This window comes from Kwoniella dendrophila, chromosome 3, assembly GCF_036810415.1.
Source record: "Kwoniella dendrophila CBS 6074 chromosome 3, complete sequence".
NCBI lineage: Eukaryota > Fungi > Basidiomycota > Tremellomycetes > Tremellales > Cryptococcaceae > Kwoniella > Kwoniella dendrophila.
The window spans coordinates 889,384-909,097 of record NC_089478.1 but is presented as its reverse complement, the minus strand read 5'-3'; the positions used below and the strand labels follow the sequence as shown (position 1 = coordinate 909,097).

At 39.9% G+C, this 19,714-nt stretch overlaps 8 protein-coding genes across 8 annotated transcripts; 6 read left to right on the top strand and 2 right to left on the bottom strand.

Annotated features, from left to right (window-relative positions):
* Positions 1-1,332: 1,332 nt before the first annotated feature.
* On the top strand, positions 1,333-1,991 carry L201_002644 (uncharacterized protein; the record flags this gene model as incomplete). The annotated part of the gene is made up of 4 exons (XM_066218418.1): positions 1,333-1,508; positions 1,596-1,789; positions 1,875-1,915; positions 1,977-1,991. The coding sequence occupies 4 exons, from the start codon at positions 1,333-1,335 to the stop codon at positions 1,989-1,991; spliced, it is 426 nt and encodes a 141-aa protein (XP_066074515.1).
* Positions 1,992-2,056: 65 nt separating this feature from the next.
* On the top strand, positions 2,057-2,737 carry L201_002643 (uncharacterized protein; the record flags this gene model as incomplete). The annotated part of the gene is made up of 1 exon (XM_066218417.1): positions 2,057-2,737. The coding sequence occupies one exon, from the start codon at positions 2,057-2,059 to the stop codon at positions 2,735-2,737; it is 681 nt and encodes a 226-aa protein (XP_066074514.1).
* An 894-nt stretch (positions 2,738-3,631) lies between these two features.
* L201_002642 (uncharacterized protein) lies at positions 3,632-4,916 on the top strand (the record flags this gene model as incomplete). Its single annotated transcript, XM_066218416.1, has 6 exons — positions 3,632-3,736; positions 3,835-3,991; positions 4,070-4,199; positions 4,265-4,401; positions 4,482-4,686; positions 4,745-4,916. The coding sequence occupies 6 exons, from the start codon at positions 3,632-3,634 to the stop codon at positions 4,914-4,916; spliced, it is 906 nt and encodes a 301-aa protein (XP_066074513.1).
* A 279-nt stretch (positions 4,917-5,195) lies between these two features.
* L201_002641 (uncharacterized protein) lies at positions 5,196-6,107 on the bottom strand (the record flags this gene model as incomplete). Its single annotated transcript, XM_066218415.1, has 4 exons — positions 5,196-5,259; positions 5,337-5,694; positions 5,780-5,944; positions 6,026-6,107. The coding sequence occupies 4 exons, from the start codon at positions 6,105-6,107 to the stop codon at positions 5,196-5,198; spliced, it is 669 nt and encodes a 222-aa protein (XP_066074512.1).
* Positions 6,108-6,599: 492 nt separating this feature from the next.
* L201_002640 (methylthioribulose-1-phosphate dehydratase) lies at positions 6,600-7,896 on the top strand (the record flags this gene model as incomplete). Its single annotated transcript, XM_066218414.1, has 9 exons — positions 6,600-6,662; positions 6,719-6,758; positions 6,811-6,840; positions 6,912-6,930; positions 6,995-7,133; positions 7,212-7,305; positions 7,400-7,578; positions 7,659-7,722; positions 7,790-7,896. 9 exons carry the CDS (start codon positions 6,600-6,602, stop codon positions 7,894-7,896), a joined length of 735 nt encoding a protein of 244 aa, XP_066074511.1.
* An 845-nt stretch (positions 7,897-8,741) lies between these two features.
* L201_002639 (uncharacterized protein) lies at positions 8,742-9,467 on the top strand (the record flags this gene model as incomplete). Its single annotated transcript, XM_066218413.1, has 1 exon — positions 8,742-9,467. The coding sequence occupies one exon, from the start codon at positions 8,742-8,744 to the stop codon at positions 9,465-9,467; it is 726 nt and encodes a 241-aa protein (XP_066074510.1).
* A 4,799-nt stretch (positions 9,468-14,266) lies between these two features.
* Positions 14,267-17,714, top strand: L201_002638 (uncharacterized protein; the record flags this gene model as incomplete). The annotated part of the gene is made up of 7 exons (XM_066218412.1): positions 14,267-14,568; positions 14,626-15,462; positions 15,515-16,653; positions 16,723-16,859; positions 16,927-17,144; positions 17,205-17,570; positions 17,630-17,714. 7 exons carry the CDS (start codon positions 14,267-14,269, stop codon positions 17,712-17,714), a joined length of 3,084 nt encoding a protein of 1,027 aa, XP_066074509.1.
* Positions 17,715-18,261: 547 nt separating this feature from the next.
* Positions 18,262-19,502, bottom strand: L201_002637 (YbgI/family dinuclear metal center protein; the record flags this gene model as incomplete). The annotated part of the gene is made up of 5 exons (XM_066218411.1): positions 18,262-18,468; positions 18,559-18,617; positions 18,691-18,753; positions 18,854-19,023; positions 19,132-19,502. The coding sequence occupies 5 exons, from the start codon at positions 19,500-19,502 to the stop codon at positions 18,262-18,264; spliced, it is 870 nt and encodes a 289-aa protein (XP_066074508.1).
* Between the last annotated feature and the right edge of the window lie 212 nt (positions 19,503-19,714).

Sequence of the window (19,714 nt, the reverse complement as noted above, 5' to 3'; positions counted from 1 at the left end):
TAGAAATCTTATACAGGCGACTGATGAGTCTAGAAATCAGATAACAAAATAGAGTTATTGGAGTCGTCAACCGCACACCCGTCAGGAAAAAAGTTAAAAAATTGTATGGGATGCTGTCATAATTTTGAAACATGCTTAGGGTAAAGCATATGGCAAAGATAATACATACTACAATCCAGAAAATAGAAAGCTGTGGTAAGCTTACATGTACTCTTTTTCTTCGTTGTGGGCATCGATCGATATGTCGATAACATGAAACTTCGGCAATAATAAAATGCTCATGGAGTATCTAAGTTCACTTTACTTTAGATGGTTAACCTTTATCCCCAAATGGTGACTAACTAATTCACCAACAGATAAGCTTGATTCAGTTATCATCAATATAATAGAATCACCTTCCGGCAAAATATTTGCTTATGATCTAAACCATGACATTTGATCAGACATGTATAGCAACATACGTTGGTATCAAGCAAGACACGCAAGTACAATCAAGGGGTGCATCAAATTTGTCGATGGAGACTATTGTCTTTCAGCCATGAACTACAACTGAAATAAAACGATGGTACAGAAGCCAATTGAGACGATATAACATGTGGTTCAGATCTTTTCGATGTCTCGGCTATACACCGTCGGTCGTCCTTCCATTCATTTCAATACATTTCGATATACTTCAATGCAAATCAATATGTCAGATCAGAGTAATCTTCTCAAGCCTCTTATTCAAATTCGAACATTGGGAAAACAGAAAATGTATGAATCAATTCTCCTTTTCCCCTTTGATACAAAACGCGTTTCATCAAAATGGATCAATCTAAGTCGACAGTTTACAACTTGTGCCTCGCACTTATGACCTTTCAACAGTCAGATGGTCTATGTACCAATGATATTAGAACACTCATCACGCGCCATCGAGTCAATCAGTCTCTGCGCTACCTTATCGACGAATTTATGTAGGCCAATCAATTCATGGAGAAGGTCTCAAAGTTGGAGTCTTCCAGAGTTTCATCGATAGAGTCTAAATTGCGTTCACCAATATGTGTTTTTGACTGAGACTGACTGCTTCCGCAAAACCCAACAGATTTTATGAGGGTCTTATTCAGAAGATGCAATATGCTAAAATACTCGACATTTTATGCTGAGATACTCAGCATACCATGGAATGTCGAGCTACCATTATTCCAGAGAATTCATCAAGACCCTTCGACCATCTCTGCTATCACCACTTGATTGATTTATCAGGATACCATAGATTAATATTGACCCCATACCTATCCGTATCAGCTCAAATCATCAAGTCACATTATCACTACTTTCAGTACATAATATACGATGCTGTTGTTTACGACACTTCACTTATTTCTACCCGTAGTATCGGCTTTGCCCTCAAAATCAATTTCGTCGATATTGACATTGAACAAACAATCCCAAGATGAATTACCGTACGGCAGAACCCCACTTTCCAAGGGTGATATGATGGAGATTGGTAGAATGGCAACAATGATCAAGTCAGTCATATACATTACTGTGTATCGATAATCCTCTAACTCGATGATTGAGCTGACACGTAGTATTCTGATCCTATGCACCAACAGCTCAGCATATTGTTCGAACGAAAGTAAACTTCAACCTCACATATCGAACTCTTTCGTTAATCAGGCGAAAAGCAATAGACGTCACTATCACTACCAGCCCGAGCATGATTATCATACAGAAGGAAATAGCATAATTATTTCGAGTGATAAACCTGAATTTGTTGTAGATCGACGTGTGGGAGGCGATATGAGATGTAAGTTGGATTCCTTCTCATTGCCTCATAGTTCAATACAGACGAGCCGCTCAGTGTGCTGATCATACGTGTTCTGAATATTAAGGGTATATATCACATACACCCTCCACGCAAACGCTAAGCCTAGTATTTTCATCTTTATCAACGACAAATGATTTGCTTGAGTTACTCGCCTCGACTCCTGCAGACAATGACACCTTAATTCCACTCAAAGATTCGCTATACCCCTTCCACCATCTACCTGTGCTTCAGGAGGGACACCAACCGATGCTCTATCATGCGTATTTAAATGCACTACGCTCACATGGTAATTCAGCTTTGAAATCTATAATTAGATTAATCGAAAACCCTCCGCCTACCATAGCATCACATAAAAACATCATACAAGAATATATCACTTCTTTATCTCAACCACTAGCAGCCGTTGTGAATCAGCCTATAAAGGAAGTTGAAATTATAGGACATGGTTTAGGTAGCGCCATAGGTTTACTAGTAGCGATGGGGCTGGGTTTGGAACTGGATATGATATCTCTACCGTCACTAAGATCGAAGGTTGATATCAACGTGAATCTATTTGGCTTGCCAAGAGTAGGAGATATCCATTTCGCTAGTTTAGTCGATGAAATGTTACGCTCTACTTCTAAAACAAGGAGGCCAAAAAAGGACCATCAATCTACACTTCAGATCAATAGGATAACCTCCTACTTTGATACTATCACACATCTACCAGAACGCAATCTAGGTTTGTCCCATCATACAAACGATGAATACTGGATTGGACCCAATCCTCATCTAGGTTATTTCTGTAAATCGAATATGTGGTCTTCATCCGATAATATGAAATATGAAGATTGTTCGAATAGTGTGAAGTTAGGCAAAAGCAGTCTTTTAGATCATTTAGGTCCTTATGGTGGCGTCTGGATAGATAGTGAATGTCAAAGAGATTGAGCCGTCTAACAATTAATAAATCTAAATTGATGTTGTAAGAGCAGGTTGTAATTCGGTACAGTAGCGAGAATCTCACTCTTTGATACTATATTTTGGGTTTTATGCACGACTCGCACGTCTCGCACGACTATCAGATCTTCAATAAAATTTGCTAGTGAAATCATTCACCATATCATGTGATGCGAAGTCAGGTATTTATTATGCATACTGTACGCACTACCATCGTATAATTTGTGTACCATTCTTTCTTCTTGTGCCTGGATCGTATATATGATATATATAATAGTTATTGCAAGCATCTATATCTATATGATATCTGGTAAAAGACAACCCAATTGCCAAGACATCTTCGTGTGAACAGATTCTGAAAATAATATTTCCCAATCTTCGAACCTGTATGGTGGATAAAGTTATTCGCTTAGTCTCAGATCCCTCTACGCTTATACACAGTCCTTCACACACTCCTCCAGAACACATGTACTGCATGAACCGATCATTAATGCTCTGCACTGCAATTAAAATGGGATCTAGATTCAAGATTTGCTAACAAACGTATCTGCTCGAAGTGAGTCATTCTGACTTTAATCTTTAGCATTTTTCTGGGTTTTCCTTTATCCTTTTCCGGAATCTCGAGTGGACATCGTGCTTTATTCATTCCTTACATCTTAATTTCCCATTCTCACACCATAGAGATACACAACTGTCACACACATATATACACATATATATATGTGTGTATATGAAATGCCTTGCAATGAAGAATGTTAAGCTAAGCATTTCGTTAGATAACACTATATCCATTACACCATCTAAGACAATATCGTTATTTGAACCTAAAGAATTCGTCTGATAGCTTTCAGCTGCAATATTGTATTTGTTCTGTGGAGCCATAAGATGTCTAGTGAATTTGCAGGTAAAGATGTAGTAGGTAGAATCAACTTTACAGGTGGTTTTCCGGATTCTAAAGACTTCGCACCTTCTTTAGTGTTTCTCATTGCTGTAAGTCATCATATCATAACATATCATACTATGTTCAACCTATATAGATACGTCGTTCACCAATGGGGTTCACCCAAATTGATATCCTTTTCTTACAGTATACTATAACACTGCCAGTACTGTGCATGCGATTGATCCGGAAATCGTCTAGAAGTCTCATGTTGTTGAGACCATGTATTTTCGTTTCCATAAGGTTTTCAGCTCTGATCTTGAGAATTATCATGTCTAAACGAGATTACGGTCTTAATGAAATTAGTAAGCAATATATATCTTTTGATGATTGTTGTGGTGCGTTATCATGAACGTGGTATACTAAAGACCACCGTTGTATAGTTGCCGAGCTCGTACTCATCTCAATTGGATACATCTTCTTGATTGATCCATTTATTCAATGTTGGAAGAGAAACGTTGAAGGGAATGTACCGGTATCAAGTAGACCTCATTGGCTGAAACCACTTCGATTGTAAGTACGGACAACCAGAGAGTTAGGGATCAAAAACTAATCAATATAATTCCATTCCCTCGTAGAGCTTTGTCGGTTTTATTGATTGCGTGCGTTATAGTCACTATAGCTGCAGGTGCTGTAACTTCAGATGCTTTCAAGTCGTCTTCTTGGCTTAATGTGGTACAAGGGTTAAGAGAAACAAGTTATATCCTGACGCTACGTAAGCCAAAAACAATTCAACCTGATAATCTATAGATACCTGAACTTACCGATAATATCTTGAATCCTTCAAAACTGCAGTTATACTTGTCTTCCTGGCATCAATAACCATATTGACTCACTTTTACTTCAAGCTTCCTGCATCCAGAACCTTATATATCCTTATACCAACATGCTGCTTATTCATTGTGGGAATCTACAGAATAATCCATGGTCACACCAATGGATCCGATAAGCCAATAAAATCTAAAACTGCTTTTTGGGTTCTACAGATGTTATTTGAATTGTGAGCCCAACCTTGTTTTCGTGCATGTCCATGCGGCTAACACAGTATCCCCGAATAGTATCGCATATCTCTTTGTTATAGCTGTATCATTACCTGAGTACTTTCCATTGGATCGTCCGTCTTCCCCAGCAGGCATTTCGCCAACATCCGAACACAAGCCGTTACATCATGACCAAACGGTGCCTGTCGTTACAGAATACCCAGACACGACAGTAGGATACCGGGTTTGATGAAGGTAGTTGATTTTTCGCGCTCTTTATGAATTGTCTTGGGAGATCAATTCTGGTATGGATTTACAGTTGACATGGGAAATCAAACCATCGGTTTGAGGGGCCCACAAGATGATATTGATTGAAACGAGAAGAGGTCGAGTTGAAAAAGCGAATGTATATTTTGCATGCAGGGTATATGGATTTACAATTGACAATACACAGACTATGCACGAGTCTCTCTGAAGGGGACGAACAGGTCAGGTCGTTTTCCACAAGCGATTTTGATATTTGAGATACTCACATCTTACGAGCATTTTGTACACGAATATATAACCAATTTACAGCATCTCTTACACCGGTTCTAAATCCAGTTATTAGCCTTGTTTCCAAATCGAAGTCATGATGTGAGTTAGATTTAACAGGAAGTCAATCACTCACCCTTCTACGGCGGATACACCCATAACGTCCAAACTAGCCATTCTTTCGTCTTTTGCACCACCATCATCCCATTTGGTATCCTCTTCTACTGCTCGTTCTGCATTCTGACCAATTGGTTCATTACTAGTCTGCTCTTGAGGTTGCGGTACTTCTTTTGCCTTTCCTTTCCCTTTATCTTGTTTGCTGTCCTGGGAAGGTGCTGATATTTCTTCGTCATTATCTCTATTTGAACGTGATCTTTGCCAAGCATCAAACGATTCTCTGATTTCAGCTACTGAGAGTGATGTGGGACTATCTTGTTTGTTGGCAAGTAGCAGAAGTGGTAAATTGAGTAGACGAGGGGAATTTAGTACTTCGTCTATATATAATTTTATAATCAGCTTCAACACAGAATGTCATCTTTAGGCAATCAGATTTCAGACTTGAGCTTTGAATGAACCGACCAAACACCTCCCAATTTTCTGTTAATCTAGCTTGATCACAAGCGTCAACTACGAATACGACAGCATGGCATTCGTCATAGTATTTTGGCCAAATCGATCTTATATCCCTCTGTCCACCTAAATCATAGAACCTTAATTCAGTTGAAGGTAATGTGATTTTACCAACTAGAAAGGGAGCCAGCCAGTATTAGATAAATCATCAGCCCTTGCTCTCTACATTTTACAGTACGCCTAGGTGACACTCACTATTCTGACCTACAGTCGGACCTATCTTTTCAGGCGGCATTCCAGGTGTAGGATTGTACATCGTCTTTATCTTCTCCAACATCGTCTACTAGGTCCAGTCAGAATTCGTGTCTTGTACACCACCTTGCATTCAGTTCATGACTTACTGTCTTCCCCGCCTTTGATATTCAGAACCTCATAATCAGCTATCTAAGTCGATAAGACGCGTCAATGCTGAAGTCAAGGCGAGCTCACATTATCAAGGCCTATAATCACGACTGAATATTCATCTTTTCTAGTTAAATATTCATGTAATCCTCTCAAGAGGTGATACATTTCCTCTTGATGATAGGTAAGAATTAGTTTTATACAATTTACGATAATAAATATAGCATAGATAAGATGAGAAAGACAAAATGACAGACAAGTTATGACATGTTGAAATCAGGGTTTAAATTGCAATTATTGCGATATCTTTCGAAATGAACGTTTCATAACAGCATCTCCTCCACTTGCAATATTCAACTTTTTTTTCTTTTTCCAAGACAGATTTCTACGCTTGTCAATTACGAAGATCAAATAAAATCAGCCTACAATGTCAAACAAATTAACTCACGAAGAACAAGAAGCTTTGGTAATCAGTGATGATCCTGAACATGTAAGTTGCGATATTTCCAGTGAGGATTTTGAGCTAAAGTGTTATCAATTCTTTAGCCCGCTAACTTGATTTCCGAATTATGTCGAGAATTCTATAGTATGTGAAGTCAGAATATAAAATATAGGTCATTGCTTATTCAACCATTTAGAGCTCGGATGGGTCACTGGAACTGGAGGAGGTAAGTCAAAATTGCTACACCCGTATAGACTTCAATTACTGCTAATACCGTGCTTTCACAAACTCCTTTAGGTATTTCCATACGACAAGGGTGAGCACATTTCTGACTTTTGGAGGATAAAATGGTTCTCTAAGGCAGGAATTGGAAACTACAGTGAACATGTCTATCTTGCTCCTTCCGGTGTACAGAAAGAAAGAATCAAGCCAGAACATATCTTTGTACTTCCTTTCGCTCAATCATCTGTACCTAAACCTGGATCAAAACGTGATTTCCTCAGGATACCTAGTAAGAAGGTGAGTGAACCTGAAAAAATGCTCAATAGTAAATGTCCTGTACTTTTCGCTAATCTCCATTCTTTTACCTTACCCTAGGGACTATCAGAATCACAATGTACGCCCTTGTTCTGGAACGCTTTCTCAATGAGAGGAGCAGGTGCATGTATACATACTCATTCGCAACATGCTGGTGGGTCATTTATTCAGCGGCCATCTTTGGGTTATGAATTTTCGCGTAAAAATAATCATGAACTGCGTCGCTGATGCTCAACTCTTGTTTCTAGTAATGTTAACACTGTTACACCCTCGTGATGCTCAAAGTTTCAAGATCTCACATCAAGAAATGATTAAAGGAGTTAGAATTGGTGGTGTAGGAAAAACACTTAGTTTCTTCAATACACTTGAAATCCCTATTATAGATAACACTGCTGTAGAAGAGGATTTGACCGAGAGTATGGCCGCTGTAAGTGATCACAAATCACATTGCAGAGTGCACTTCGTCGACCTACAACGAATAACAAAGCTCACCTGAACCTGATATAGGCTATGGACAAATACCCTGACGCTCCTGCTATTTTGGTCAGAAGACACGGTGTCTATGTCTGGGGTAAGCTCACCTCATATTTGATCCTTCTATCAATACCTTTCGCTGATTCACTATCTTTCAATTCTAGGTAACACTTGGGAGCAAGCTAAAACACAAGGCGAATGTCTCGATTATCTCTTCGAGATAGCAGTCAAAATGCTTTTAGCCAAATTACCTTTAGTTGAAGATAACTAGGGCAATTGATGATCAAATGCAAAATTATAGAACCTAGATCGAGAAGGGTACTACACCACGCAATCAATATTACCAGGAGAGGTTCGGTCTCGATGACAAAGTAGGATCACCACACTCCGATCAACATGTTCAGCTGCTTCGCTTGAGACTAACCAGTTAGAGTAGTACTTCGTTGGCTTCAGTAGAAGTATGTCTAGTGGACTGACGTGCATCTGCTGCCTTGATCAATGTTACCGAAGTGTATCAATTATTATAGGGGGACAATGTTATTCGTAAACAGACTTGCTTATTATCCTTTCATTTCCAGTTATCATATTGACGTATCACGCAATTGTCGACTCTTAGTCGCACTAATATTCGCTTAGTAGAATTTGGTATTTCCTCGTCGATCCTTTCTATCTAATCCATCAAAGGTTTACCTACAGTAACAAGTCGACAGGGTTACAAGAATGGAAGTATGAGGTCTGGAACAGAAGTTGTATAACCGGACTTATTGCTTCGGATCGCATCATCGCTTAACACCTCCTTTCATTTGCTCAAGGCTCAGTAGGCAGGCAAAGAGACTATATGAGAAGATATGCTTTGACACTTATCGATTCCTCTTCCCCAACATCTTCGAACTCATTTATATATGTTATCACCGGATAGACTTTACGGTCCTGAATACGAGAGCTGCGCCTGAATGAACACTAGGTTCTGGGAGATCTGATATCTGGGTAAGTCGGATGGATAACAGATAGGGTTGACGCGAATCAGTCGGTACGTTTATTCGCTAGCTGACAAGCAGATCAAATTGTATCGCACTATAGATAGACCGCATTACATATCGGGTTCTCGTAGCCAAAATGGAACAAGACGCCTGTCCACAGCCTCAGTCTTTTGATAGTCTGGTAAAGAGATTAGAGAGCTTATTAGGATGTATTCAAACCATAATCAATGGTCATTCCAACGAACCACAATGCGCGAGACTTTTCTTACCCTCTTTAGACTCATTCAAAACTCGTGCTGAAAAGTTAATTCATCGTTTATTTGGAAGGGATTGTGAAGGAAAAGAGGTTGGAGATGCTGAGATCCACTATACATTGACAGACGAAATTATAAGAGAGATTGATGATTTAGAGGATGAATGGTGGAACAGTGAAGTTGTCGCGTGTTGGTTTGGCCCTCGACCTAAACAATCTCGAGGATTTGAATCAGGAATCCGAAGGCATTCAGTACCTAACATCGTCAGCGAAACCAAGCTATTATTACCTTGCACAGCAGTAGCGGACAGTAATGATGAATCCAAATCTCTTCCACTGCACCATATCGCCTCACATGGTAATGAGACACTGAATCCTCTCACTTCTATTCATAGTCATAGAGCAAGAACACGACAAATTGATTTCAATGACATGTCGGCTCTCCCAGAGGAAGAGAATCATCATATTTTGGAGCAAAAATCATATCAGCAACGGAAGAAAGGTACACAGGATGAGAAATCGAATGTAAATCATAGTCAAACAGTTCTCATGAGAAATGTAGGCAAATTGAGAAGAGATTCAAGTTATGTAGGATTGAATGATGAATAAGTCATGAAATATTTTGATGTATAATATAACATACGGAATAGGGAGATATGAGAGTATCGCGATCGAATGATGGCATGTCAGATGGTCCACTTGTAGTCCTCTTGGTATATATCAACCAAGGATCTCAGAGAATCATTCGTCCCTACATGAATCGCTGTCCACGGGAGCTTGGCTAATGCTGCATAAGTGGTGGCACTACATCACAACAACAGGGTTCATGCGATTGATCGGAACCATCAATTAGGTCGGTGCACTTTTTATCAAGAATATATATACACCTAGCTTTGCTGAATCCTAATCTACGGCCATAGAAGGTATAAAGCACCGCCTCTCGTCCGAACACCACCTAGCCAACACGCTCAGAACGGTACCATCAGCCACTGTATCAGTAGAACCTTTCATAAAGAAGACCAACAGGAGGAATGATATTAAGATAATTATTGATGACGTGGAAAGGCCGCTTGTGATGGAAGAATATGACCTCAAGATTGTGTCACTATATGCACCTACACATCAAGATCACCTTAGAACGGATGGTAGCACCAGGGAGGAAAGAAGAGCAGCAGCGATGGCGGAAGAGGAGGGGAAGTTAGTTGAGGATATGGAATATAGAATTAAGAAAGTATTGGGACAACAAGCTAGAAGCAAGATAAGTAACTTGCCAAGACAACAGGACAGAACACCGTTTGTCCCTCTAGTTATGTCGACCGGGGGATATATAGAGGAGAATACGCTGGCCAAGCTTGTAGAGTGGAAGTCCTGGAGAATGCAGGCAGTTTCATATAGGGGAATGTTGACTAGTATTTCGGTATCACTTGCTAAGGCAAGGGGTAGAACGTTTATAGTTAGATAGAGTGGCGGTGCACGCACAGACTACATCCTTGTAGTTATTTATAGCTTTATACTTCATATTCAATAAGACATGCATCTAACTCGGCGCAGTTTTAAGCTACCTATCGCTCGGTTAGTACCAAGGTGGGGGACCACTTGGGAATCCCGGGTGCTGTAGTTTTTGTTCCGTGGAAGGATAGCTATACGTTCCAGTGGGAATCTTTATATGGCCCAAGATAGCTGATATGAAGCTGATGATATAGGAAGTTTTTATCGAGCATACTGCATCAATCTTGCTTCACAATGGGGTTTCAGCCTGGGTAAAGGTCCAGGAGGACAGTTTCATTTGTGAGGAATGCCTACGTAGGGAATATATCAAACCTTGGATCTCGGAGTATCACCTCCGAAACAGGATATGTCAAGGCGAGAGTGAGGGCAATGCATGTCTATCTGGAAATGCTTTTGATATGCGTTCCTTATGCCCAGTCATCTCCTTTCATTTGCTTAATCTTCCATGGATTGGGCGTGGAATACCCTATGGACATTAGAAACGCTTGATCGGTAGATAACCGTTAAAGATCGGTTTACGATATTCAGGCTTTTTATCTGTAACGGGTTAGACACAGCGCGTCCAAAAGCAGCAAGTATAGTGATTCGATAAGACGCAATCATCATCGTAACCTGATAGTCAAGAGCAACGAATGTACAGGAGAACAGGTACCACGTTCATTGTACGTCTCGCTCTGACAGCCCCTTTTAATGTTCTAATGGGTTCTTTCTCGTTCCTATCACGACTTTCGATTGCGTCTTCAGTATGATCGTTATCTAAGATTCGCGAGATCTCGTCATGTAGATCTATATCAGTCCCGTTAATTGTTAACCGGCTTGAGGTTTTATCGAGAACCCCACGAAGGGAAACTCGGTGGGGAAGACCCACTTCCGCTGGAGCAAGCCATAGCACGACCTCTGGTCATTCTGCTGGTACTCGACATGTGTCATACGCACGGTTTGGCCTCTAGTAGAAGACTATTTGTCATAACGTACAGGTACTTGCTTTCGAAATCGATCACTCCGAGACATTCAAATGCCAAGGTAAAGCACGCGGGACCGCTTTCCATTTTTGGAAGTTACAAATATAGTCACGGTTTTGGTTACTCCGGTTTTTGATGCTATAACTTGAAAACTTGTTCATCATGATGATGTATCTACTTGAGGTACTCCTGATGTCGTACAAATAAGCAATCGAGTTGCTTTCGTATGGGGGTTTTGGAAATATAGGAAATTCAGGATTAGCGGTCATCGCTCGTTGCTGCCACGAGTTCATACGCCTCAAAGTGAGATCTAGAACAATACGAAATACAAATGGTTCCTCCTCTAGTGCCTTCCTTGTTGTCGTTTCAGTAACAATTCGATTAATCGAGAATTACCGGGTAATTACCACATCAAGTAAGTAATAGTTGGATGACTTTCGGTAAAATTGTCACTGTAAAAACGTGGTATCTCGGTGAGCTGTATCTTTCGGGCTTAGTCTGTTTTCTCAAAGTGGTATTTTACATCTGTCACCGTACATGAAAGTTTGTTGGAGTCGTTCTCTTTTTTTGTGTCAACGTGCTCTTCCCCCCAGAAAAGACGGAATGATGTTGCAGCGCATGTATGATGTCGTGATGGGCTATACGTACGCAGCTAAAACCATACTGATCATTTTTTGCATCAATGCAGCAATTAGAATGCCATTCCTTGTTGTAAACAGAATTCAATCGGAGTGGAGGTGTATGAATTTGATTTTATTAGGTGTACGGTCCTTGGTCCTGAAGTTTCGGGATCCTGAAAAAAAAAAAGAAAAAAGAAAAAGATGAAAAAGCGAGACGAAGCACACAAATGTCCCAGCATCTAGCAGGGTTCTCTCCCTAATCAATTAAGTAGGGGATCAAATGTGTAAAATTTCCCTGTTTTCCTTTGGCTTTACGAGACAGATAATTCTCGACTCTTCTCTTGCTTTTTTAGTCTCTCATGTTTCAAGCTTTTGATCAGGTTAAGATCCTTTACTCCCTGCATGCACAGTGATTGAAGATATTGTTACCTGAATGCGATTCATTTCTATAGCGGAAGAAGAAAGGCTCCCAGAGTAATGGAAGCTTTGCATTTGGTCCAGGTGCACCGCTCTAAAACTAAACTTCTAAGATTCCCAAAATGATTTGCATAATCTAAGCTTGTGTTACCTACTACCTTATCCCCTAGTACTGTATACTTCCCATTATCAATTATTGATTGCCTAACATACCATACTTTCGTTTCATGTTTATTGATTGTTGATTCCTCACTATCTTATCAGTCCTCCTCACTTACATCGTTATCATTCTACATCATCATCCGAACCCAATTGATAGATTGCTAAACAACACAAAGAACAAAAGCTTTCAATCATTCAGTGTACACGTTGTAAAAGAAGATCTCGGCCTTGACCGCTTTTTTTTCGCTCTTTCAGTCAAAGCGCTTAAAAAACCAAAGGAACTCTCTCTTCCACCTCCTTCTTGGTCGTTTGTCAAATCTGATCTTTCACCAAGATTTAAAAATACAAGCAAAACCTCTTTACACCCGACCTACCAGAAGAATCTCATAACATCATACTGATTTCGTCAACATCAACTGGAAGTATTTCGAAAATCCGAAAACGCCGTAATTTAATTTTATCTCTCTTTCAAATCCAGAAGAAACACACACTCTTTTCCTCGACAACCAACAGTAAAATCAGTCCAATTCGGTTGACTACAGAGCACAACCTCTCAGTCACTCCTCGCATCCCTCTCGAACACTGATCAGCAAAATCCGACATACTGGAACCACTCACCACCCATACCAAAAAAAAGCATAAACTGTCAACATAAGCTTCAAAACGTCAGTACGCCTTTATAGTCAACCTTGTACAAACTTATTCCATCATCACCATCAATCTGACAACCAAAGGATCTTTTCCGGTCAGCTCGGACCTCTTTAGATATTGATTAAAGGTACTTAGCGTCATCAAGCCATCAGATAAATAGCCAGGTCCCATCATTATTTACCATCAGCATTGCCTCGGCCTTACTCACAGGTTTCATCTTTGCTTTGATCGTTTCGGAAGAAGAATATCGATTAAAACGCATCCTTTCGTGCCTTTGCAACACACAGTATATTGAATAAGATCACATTGTTTGATCCACCTCACCTTGGCTCGACAACTGCTCAAACAACACAAAAGTGGAATATACACGACCCTCATTTGGTTCTTTGTCCACCTAAACCGGACGAGAACAATTTAGGATAAGAATAAGATATAGAAAAGTTTCGGTTTACGGTTACATCGCCGAATCGCACAGACTATCATCTCACATAACGAGTTTCTGGTAAAAAGGAAAAGAATACAACCCTTTGTCATTTCTTGTTAATCTTCTTACTATCGTGGATAGAAGTAATCGGATTGATTATAGGTCGAGGTCGTAAAAGGTGAGTCGGGCGTTGTGTCTATTGAAATCTTGCTTTTGTCCTCTCACATGCTCTGTCTTGTTGTCTTGTTTCATATGCATGATACGGATGGTTAGGGTTGAGAGATGAGGATTCCTTTGATCAGCAGGATAGTTGGGAAGTCTATATACCAAATACTCCTTTCCTTACCGAACATGCTTCACCATCCATCTTGCCCTTGTCTGGACTTTTTGAATAAAGGTATACAATCCAATATTGTATCCGAGGTTTTGCCTAGACACCTAAATGTTCAGCTAGAAATCCTTGTTCGTTACACTATCATTGCGTATCATAACATCTACTGCTGCTTATTTTGGGTCCAATTTGGTCCGAAGTATCCCTATCTACTACCCCTTCTTTACCTGTGTGTTCAAGCCTTTGAGGTCTTCTCGAAATTGGTCTTTTCTTCTTCTTTTTATCATCGACCATGTCATATCTAACTAATACACTCCTTTGCCTCCTATTCAATGAATCCCACTTATTCTTCTCCTGTTTACCTAATCATATCGCATAAACCGGACCATTCCAACATATCAGCCTCGACGAATAATTGTATCACAGTGCCGGACACACCCCCAATACCGCCTCCTTTCTCCGGGAATAACAATACTTTTTCTATCCCGTTCACGCCAGCTCAATCTGGCTTCCAACCGCAGTACAGTCAGGACCAACAGTTCACTGACCCACTTGGGTCAGGAGGAGGAGATTACAAGACAGGTGGAGATCCTTGGGCCTTTAGCGCCTTCAGTTCGCCCCCCTCCCCCTCCACGTGAGTTTCTTCTCACTCTTGTCTCGACATTGTTCTTAACTAATGTATTTCTGGTAGGATAACATCTACAAGCGATTCTCAGACTGGGGGGGACGGATTCCCCCCTTCTGATAGTGCTGAAGGTGACTCATCATCATCTAGATCAGGTTCATTCCGTCGACAGAATCTTTCACTCAACATCAGTTCACTTCCTACACCTTTCCAAAACGCTTCGTTCCAATCACCTGGATCACTCGCATCCAGTGGTGCACCTTTTACCGATTCATTCACTTCCTCACACAACACAAGTTTCGACCAAGATTACTTTCATTTTGCAGATGGATCGTTCTCTTCAACTGGCGAAGGGTCATTAGTAGGTCAAATACCTGCTGTACCTCAAGCGCAAACTCAGACACTCCCAACACATCGATTACCCGCCTCTCAACCTTCTAGTCCTATCAGAGGAGTGTATACGTTGCCTTTTGGTAATCAAGCAGGAAGACAGCGGGGAGCAACATTCAGTGGTGGATCATTCTTTCCATACGATCAAAACGCTTCACCCGTCTTTACATTTACTCAAAACGTGCCACCTCAAGCAATTCCCCCTCATTTGACTTTTACGAATATCCAGTCGCCAATACATTCACCTTTACAACCTTCCCCTGTCATAACAGCCTCACCTGCGCAGATACAACCCGATACCACACCGTTCTTTCCGCCGCAATCTCATCAACAGCCTCAGAGCTTGGGTATGCAAGAAGTGTTGATGGAAGACGCGACAACACCGACACCCGGCGCATTACCACCCGCATTGAGTAGGAAGTCGTCTTATAATCAATTACAGCAACAACCGGTTGGATCCATGACACCTGATATGACTATGGAGATGGTAGACAAGCTTTCATTGTTGGACAAGTGAGTCCTGCTTCGTTCTTTCGGTAATTTTCGATACTGACGTATATCTCAGGATCGTGATATCTGCTCAAAGTGCCAAAGACGCCCTTCTTCGTGGTGAACAGATTGATGTATCAGCCAGTCTTGGTGATATCAATCATCAGCTAGAAATTGCCAGTGAATTAGGCGTAGGCCCAGCACCTACACCTCGAGATATGAATACACCAAATTCGCAGAGTGTCTCTCCTGTCAATTTCACCACTTCACCTACCGTTCCCACTACTGTTGGTGTCAAGCAAACATTCCAAAATCAGGCTATGCAAAACTCGATCCCTGCACAGATGCAACAGATGACAGCGATGAATACACAACCGCAAGGTCTTTTGCCATCGTTACCCGTAGAGAGCAATGGTGTGACTAAGACTCGACCGACTACACCACTTACCGGAAACCCTAACCTCATGGTTTCAGCGACACCAGCAGATTTCCTGAATGGTAATAAAGCACAAGCCCCTCCTTTGGTACATTCTCATTCTTTCCCCAACGGACATCAATTACCTAGTCAAATTCAGGGAACCATAACACCAAGTACACCTGTTGTTCCTTCACCTTCTTTCATCGCTGCCATCAATGCTCAACATGCACCTATAGTGTCATCCCCACTTGCTACTATTCCTCCATCTCGACCTCCTAGTCCACCTAGATATACTATACCTACTCAAGCATGGAACAACGAAATGATGCCAACTGTGGATATATCTGCTCAACAAATTCAGCATATACAACAAGCTGCTCAAGCTCAAGGTCAAATACCTATCAATATGCCTATTCCAGTACAACAACATCAACAGCAGCAACAACCACTCCCACCTGCTCCTTTAGAAAGACGTGCTTCGCAAGGTGAACGTGCAGATGGCTTACCAATATCTAGAAATAGAAGTACATCAGTTCATAAACAATGGGGACAACATCCAACAATGACAGCTAGTTTGCCTCCTTCCGCTTGGCAATCAAGACAAGGGTCACCAGATGATATGGACGATGATGATTCTGAAGATGAAGGACCTAGAAAGAATAAAAGAAGGAGAAGTTCAGCTGGTGGTGATGGTGCACCAAATGCAGAATTGTTGAACGGCGCATTGATTTCAGAGGATATCAGAAGACAAATGGATCAAATCTTTGAGGAATTCTTGAATCGTGTTTGCTCTGACTGTAAGTTCACCGCACTTTGGACGCTTCTCATCATCGCTTGAAACTAATCTTTCCTCCTACCTTTTCTAGTGGAAGTTGTTGATAGTAAGGGGGAGAAATTACATCAAGTACTCATGCCAAAGAAAATGCAACGTCTTGACGAATCAACCGATTATCGACCATTCAAGTTCCGTATTCAAGCCTTTACCAATGCTTTCACAGAAGAGGTAAGTTCTGAAAATGGAATGGCAAGTCAAATTCAGTTTGCTAACGGAATTCCGTTGTGTTTTACAGCTTCAGCGCCGCGGTGTTAGCGAAGAAACAATGTCAGTCAAAAAGATTAAAACCTATTTGTGGAAACAAGACTTGATCTCTAGATTCAATCCTGACGGAAAGAAAGCTAAATCCAAGGGCAATCATATTTGGAATGTTGACGCTAAGAAATTACCCGGTGGTGGATGGGTGTTCAGACCATTCAAAAGAAGAATTATCGGCCAACCTAATTCCTTTGCGTAAGTTGGAGCAGCTACACAGCATCATTCGTAATCATGTAGCTGATGTCAAGTATATAGTCTTGTTAACGCAAAATATGAATGGGAACCACGAATATGGGATCCACAAGCAGCATCCGATACGATAAAACCAACATTCCATTCACCGCCTGGAGGATTACCGTCATGGTTACATTGGGAAGATTCAGTAAAATTGATCGGCATACCTGATCAACCAACTGGACCTTTACCTGTGACCGTAATAGCAGATTTTATTGATGGATCAGGTAATCAAAATACATTAGAAACCACTTTTACAATTCAAGTTGTACCTCACCTGTTACCTATAACTGAAACTGCTGCTATGTACGCTCAAGCTGGTTACATACCTTATGATTTCCCTGATCAACCTACTGGTCAACCAATTGCGTTGATTAATCAACAAGGGTAAGCTGATTGTCACATTTCTATCGATCAAAAGCTGACTGTTTGTTTTGTTCATTTAGTATTCCTTTCACAACTGGTACAATGGTTTATCCACAACCCCAAGGTCAACCCCCAACACAGACTATATTCCAAAATCAACAGTGAAGCGCTTCTTCAAGATAACCGATAGATATGCACTTGCAACGGGTATTATATACAACAACGTATTGAAGAACCAACGTATATAGTTTGTATCTACATTTATGGTTTCATCATCCTCGTTGTTTGTATTTCCTTCATTATATAGACTTCTTAAATAGCCTCCATATACTGTAGATCGTTACATATAGAGAATGGAAAGACATTTGAAAGGCAATTGCTTCGGAGGGAAGAGACAAGGAGACGAATAACCGTTGAGCAGGTAAAGAGATGACGAGAATGTTGTTGCTCGAACGGAGTCTGGAGAAAAGGGGATAAAAACGTAAAGAAGTTAATTATCTATATATACATATCATGTTATGTACATTTTAAGAGATGTATTTCCTCATCTCTACTCTTTATTGCAAATTCCAATCAGCTTGATTCTCTTGCGGACTTTTTCCAAGGTAAAAATAAATACACAAAAACAGATATATAATTCTTGACATATCTATGCATGTATGCAATTTCCCTTCTATCTATCTCTACAACAATCATTCATTTATTCATTTACTTATACAACTCTTAAAGGATCTTTATCAGCCTTTGAAACCAAAACTTTCCATTGACCATTTGGTTTATCATCATGAATATCAATTTCTTTATTTAATTCATCTTCTAACCAAGGTTGTAAAACTTTTGATAAATATGGTCTTTCTGTATTTGTATGATTTGTCAATATCACTGATGTACCTGCATGGACAGCTGCTAATACTTCATGCTAAAGTTACCAGCGTTAAGATATCATTAATTTCGGTATTTCGATTTTAGGTAAATTTACATCAGACGATGTTTGAAAGATATCACTTACATGTGACATTTCTCCAGTTAGATATAAATCAGCTTCAACACCTTTGAATAGACTTGCACCTATTTGAAAGCAGTTGAAACGATCGTCAATTTGTTATATATGGAAGAGATGTGTGATTTATATTCGACTTACCTGATCCAGCACAAACGGCGATTGATGAGACTGGTTTTTCGATTTCTGGAGTAGCTAGCTGGACTATGAATGCCATGAGAAAAATCATAATTTTAGACAACATCAGCATTACAGTTCGTCAGCGAGATCGACTGTGAGAGTGAGAAGACGAAATAATACTTACCATGTTCTAAATCTAAATGTTCTTTTACCATTCTGACAGCTTGTCTAATATCTAAAGGTTTTGATAAATTTACTATCCTACCCATACCTGCACCTTCAAAACCTTCAATTTGAGTTGAATTTGTTATAGTTGAATTTGATGATGATATAGGTAAAAAAGGTTTAATAAGCCTATTAATAAAAATAACGAAACACAACATTGATATTTCATTAGTATATGTCGTATAGTGAAAAGATCAGGAAGAGAATAAAATATAGCTCAATAAAAACTCGACTAACCAATTATTTATACCATTTGGTGTAGCATCTAAACTTGTATGTGGTGAAAATACACTTATACCTTTTGCTGATAATTTTAATAAATTAGCTTGTAATGGATCTTGTAAAGTTAAAGATTTTAAACCTCTAAAAATTGGTGGATGATATGAAACAATTAAAGATAATGAAGGAATTTGTAAAGCTTCTGCTGTTACTGCTGGTGTTAAATCGATAGTTAAAAGAACTGATTTATGATTTGGATTAGGAAAAGGTGCTTCAATCATTGGTCCTACATTATCCCAACTTTTTTCAGCAAGTTGTAAAGGTGCTATCCTCTCCCAAACTCTCTTGATCATAGCTAAAGGTGTAATGTGTACAGTTGGACTACCCATCTTTGATGACGATTGTATATCTCTATTTGATCTATGTCTATATGTATATTGAAGGATAAGTTTTTTTATAGAAATGTTATTTCGATTTGACCGGATTGTCTGTTTGACGAATTAATCAAGATTTCACTAAGAGGAGAGTTCGATGCTTTAGATTAGATTACAAAAGATAGACTGTACAAATAAATCAAGTTATCGTCATCGTGATATTTCTC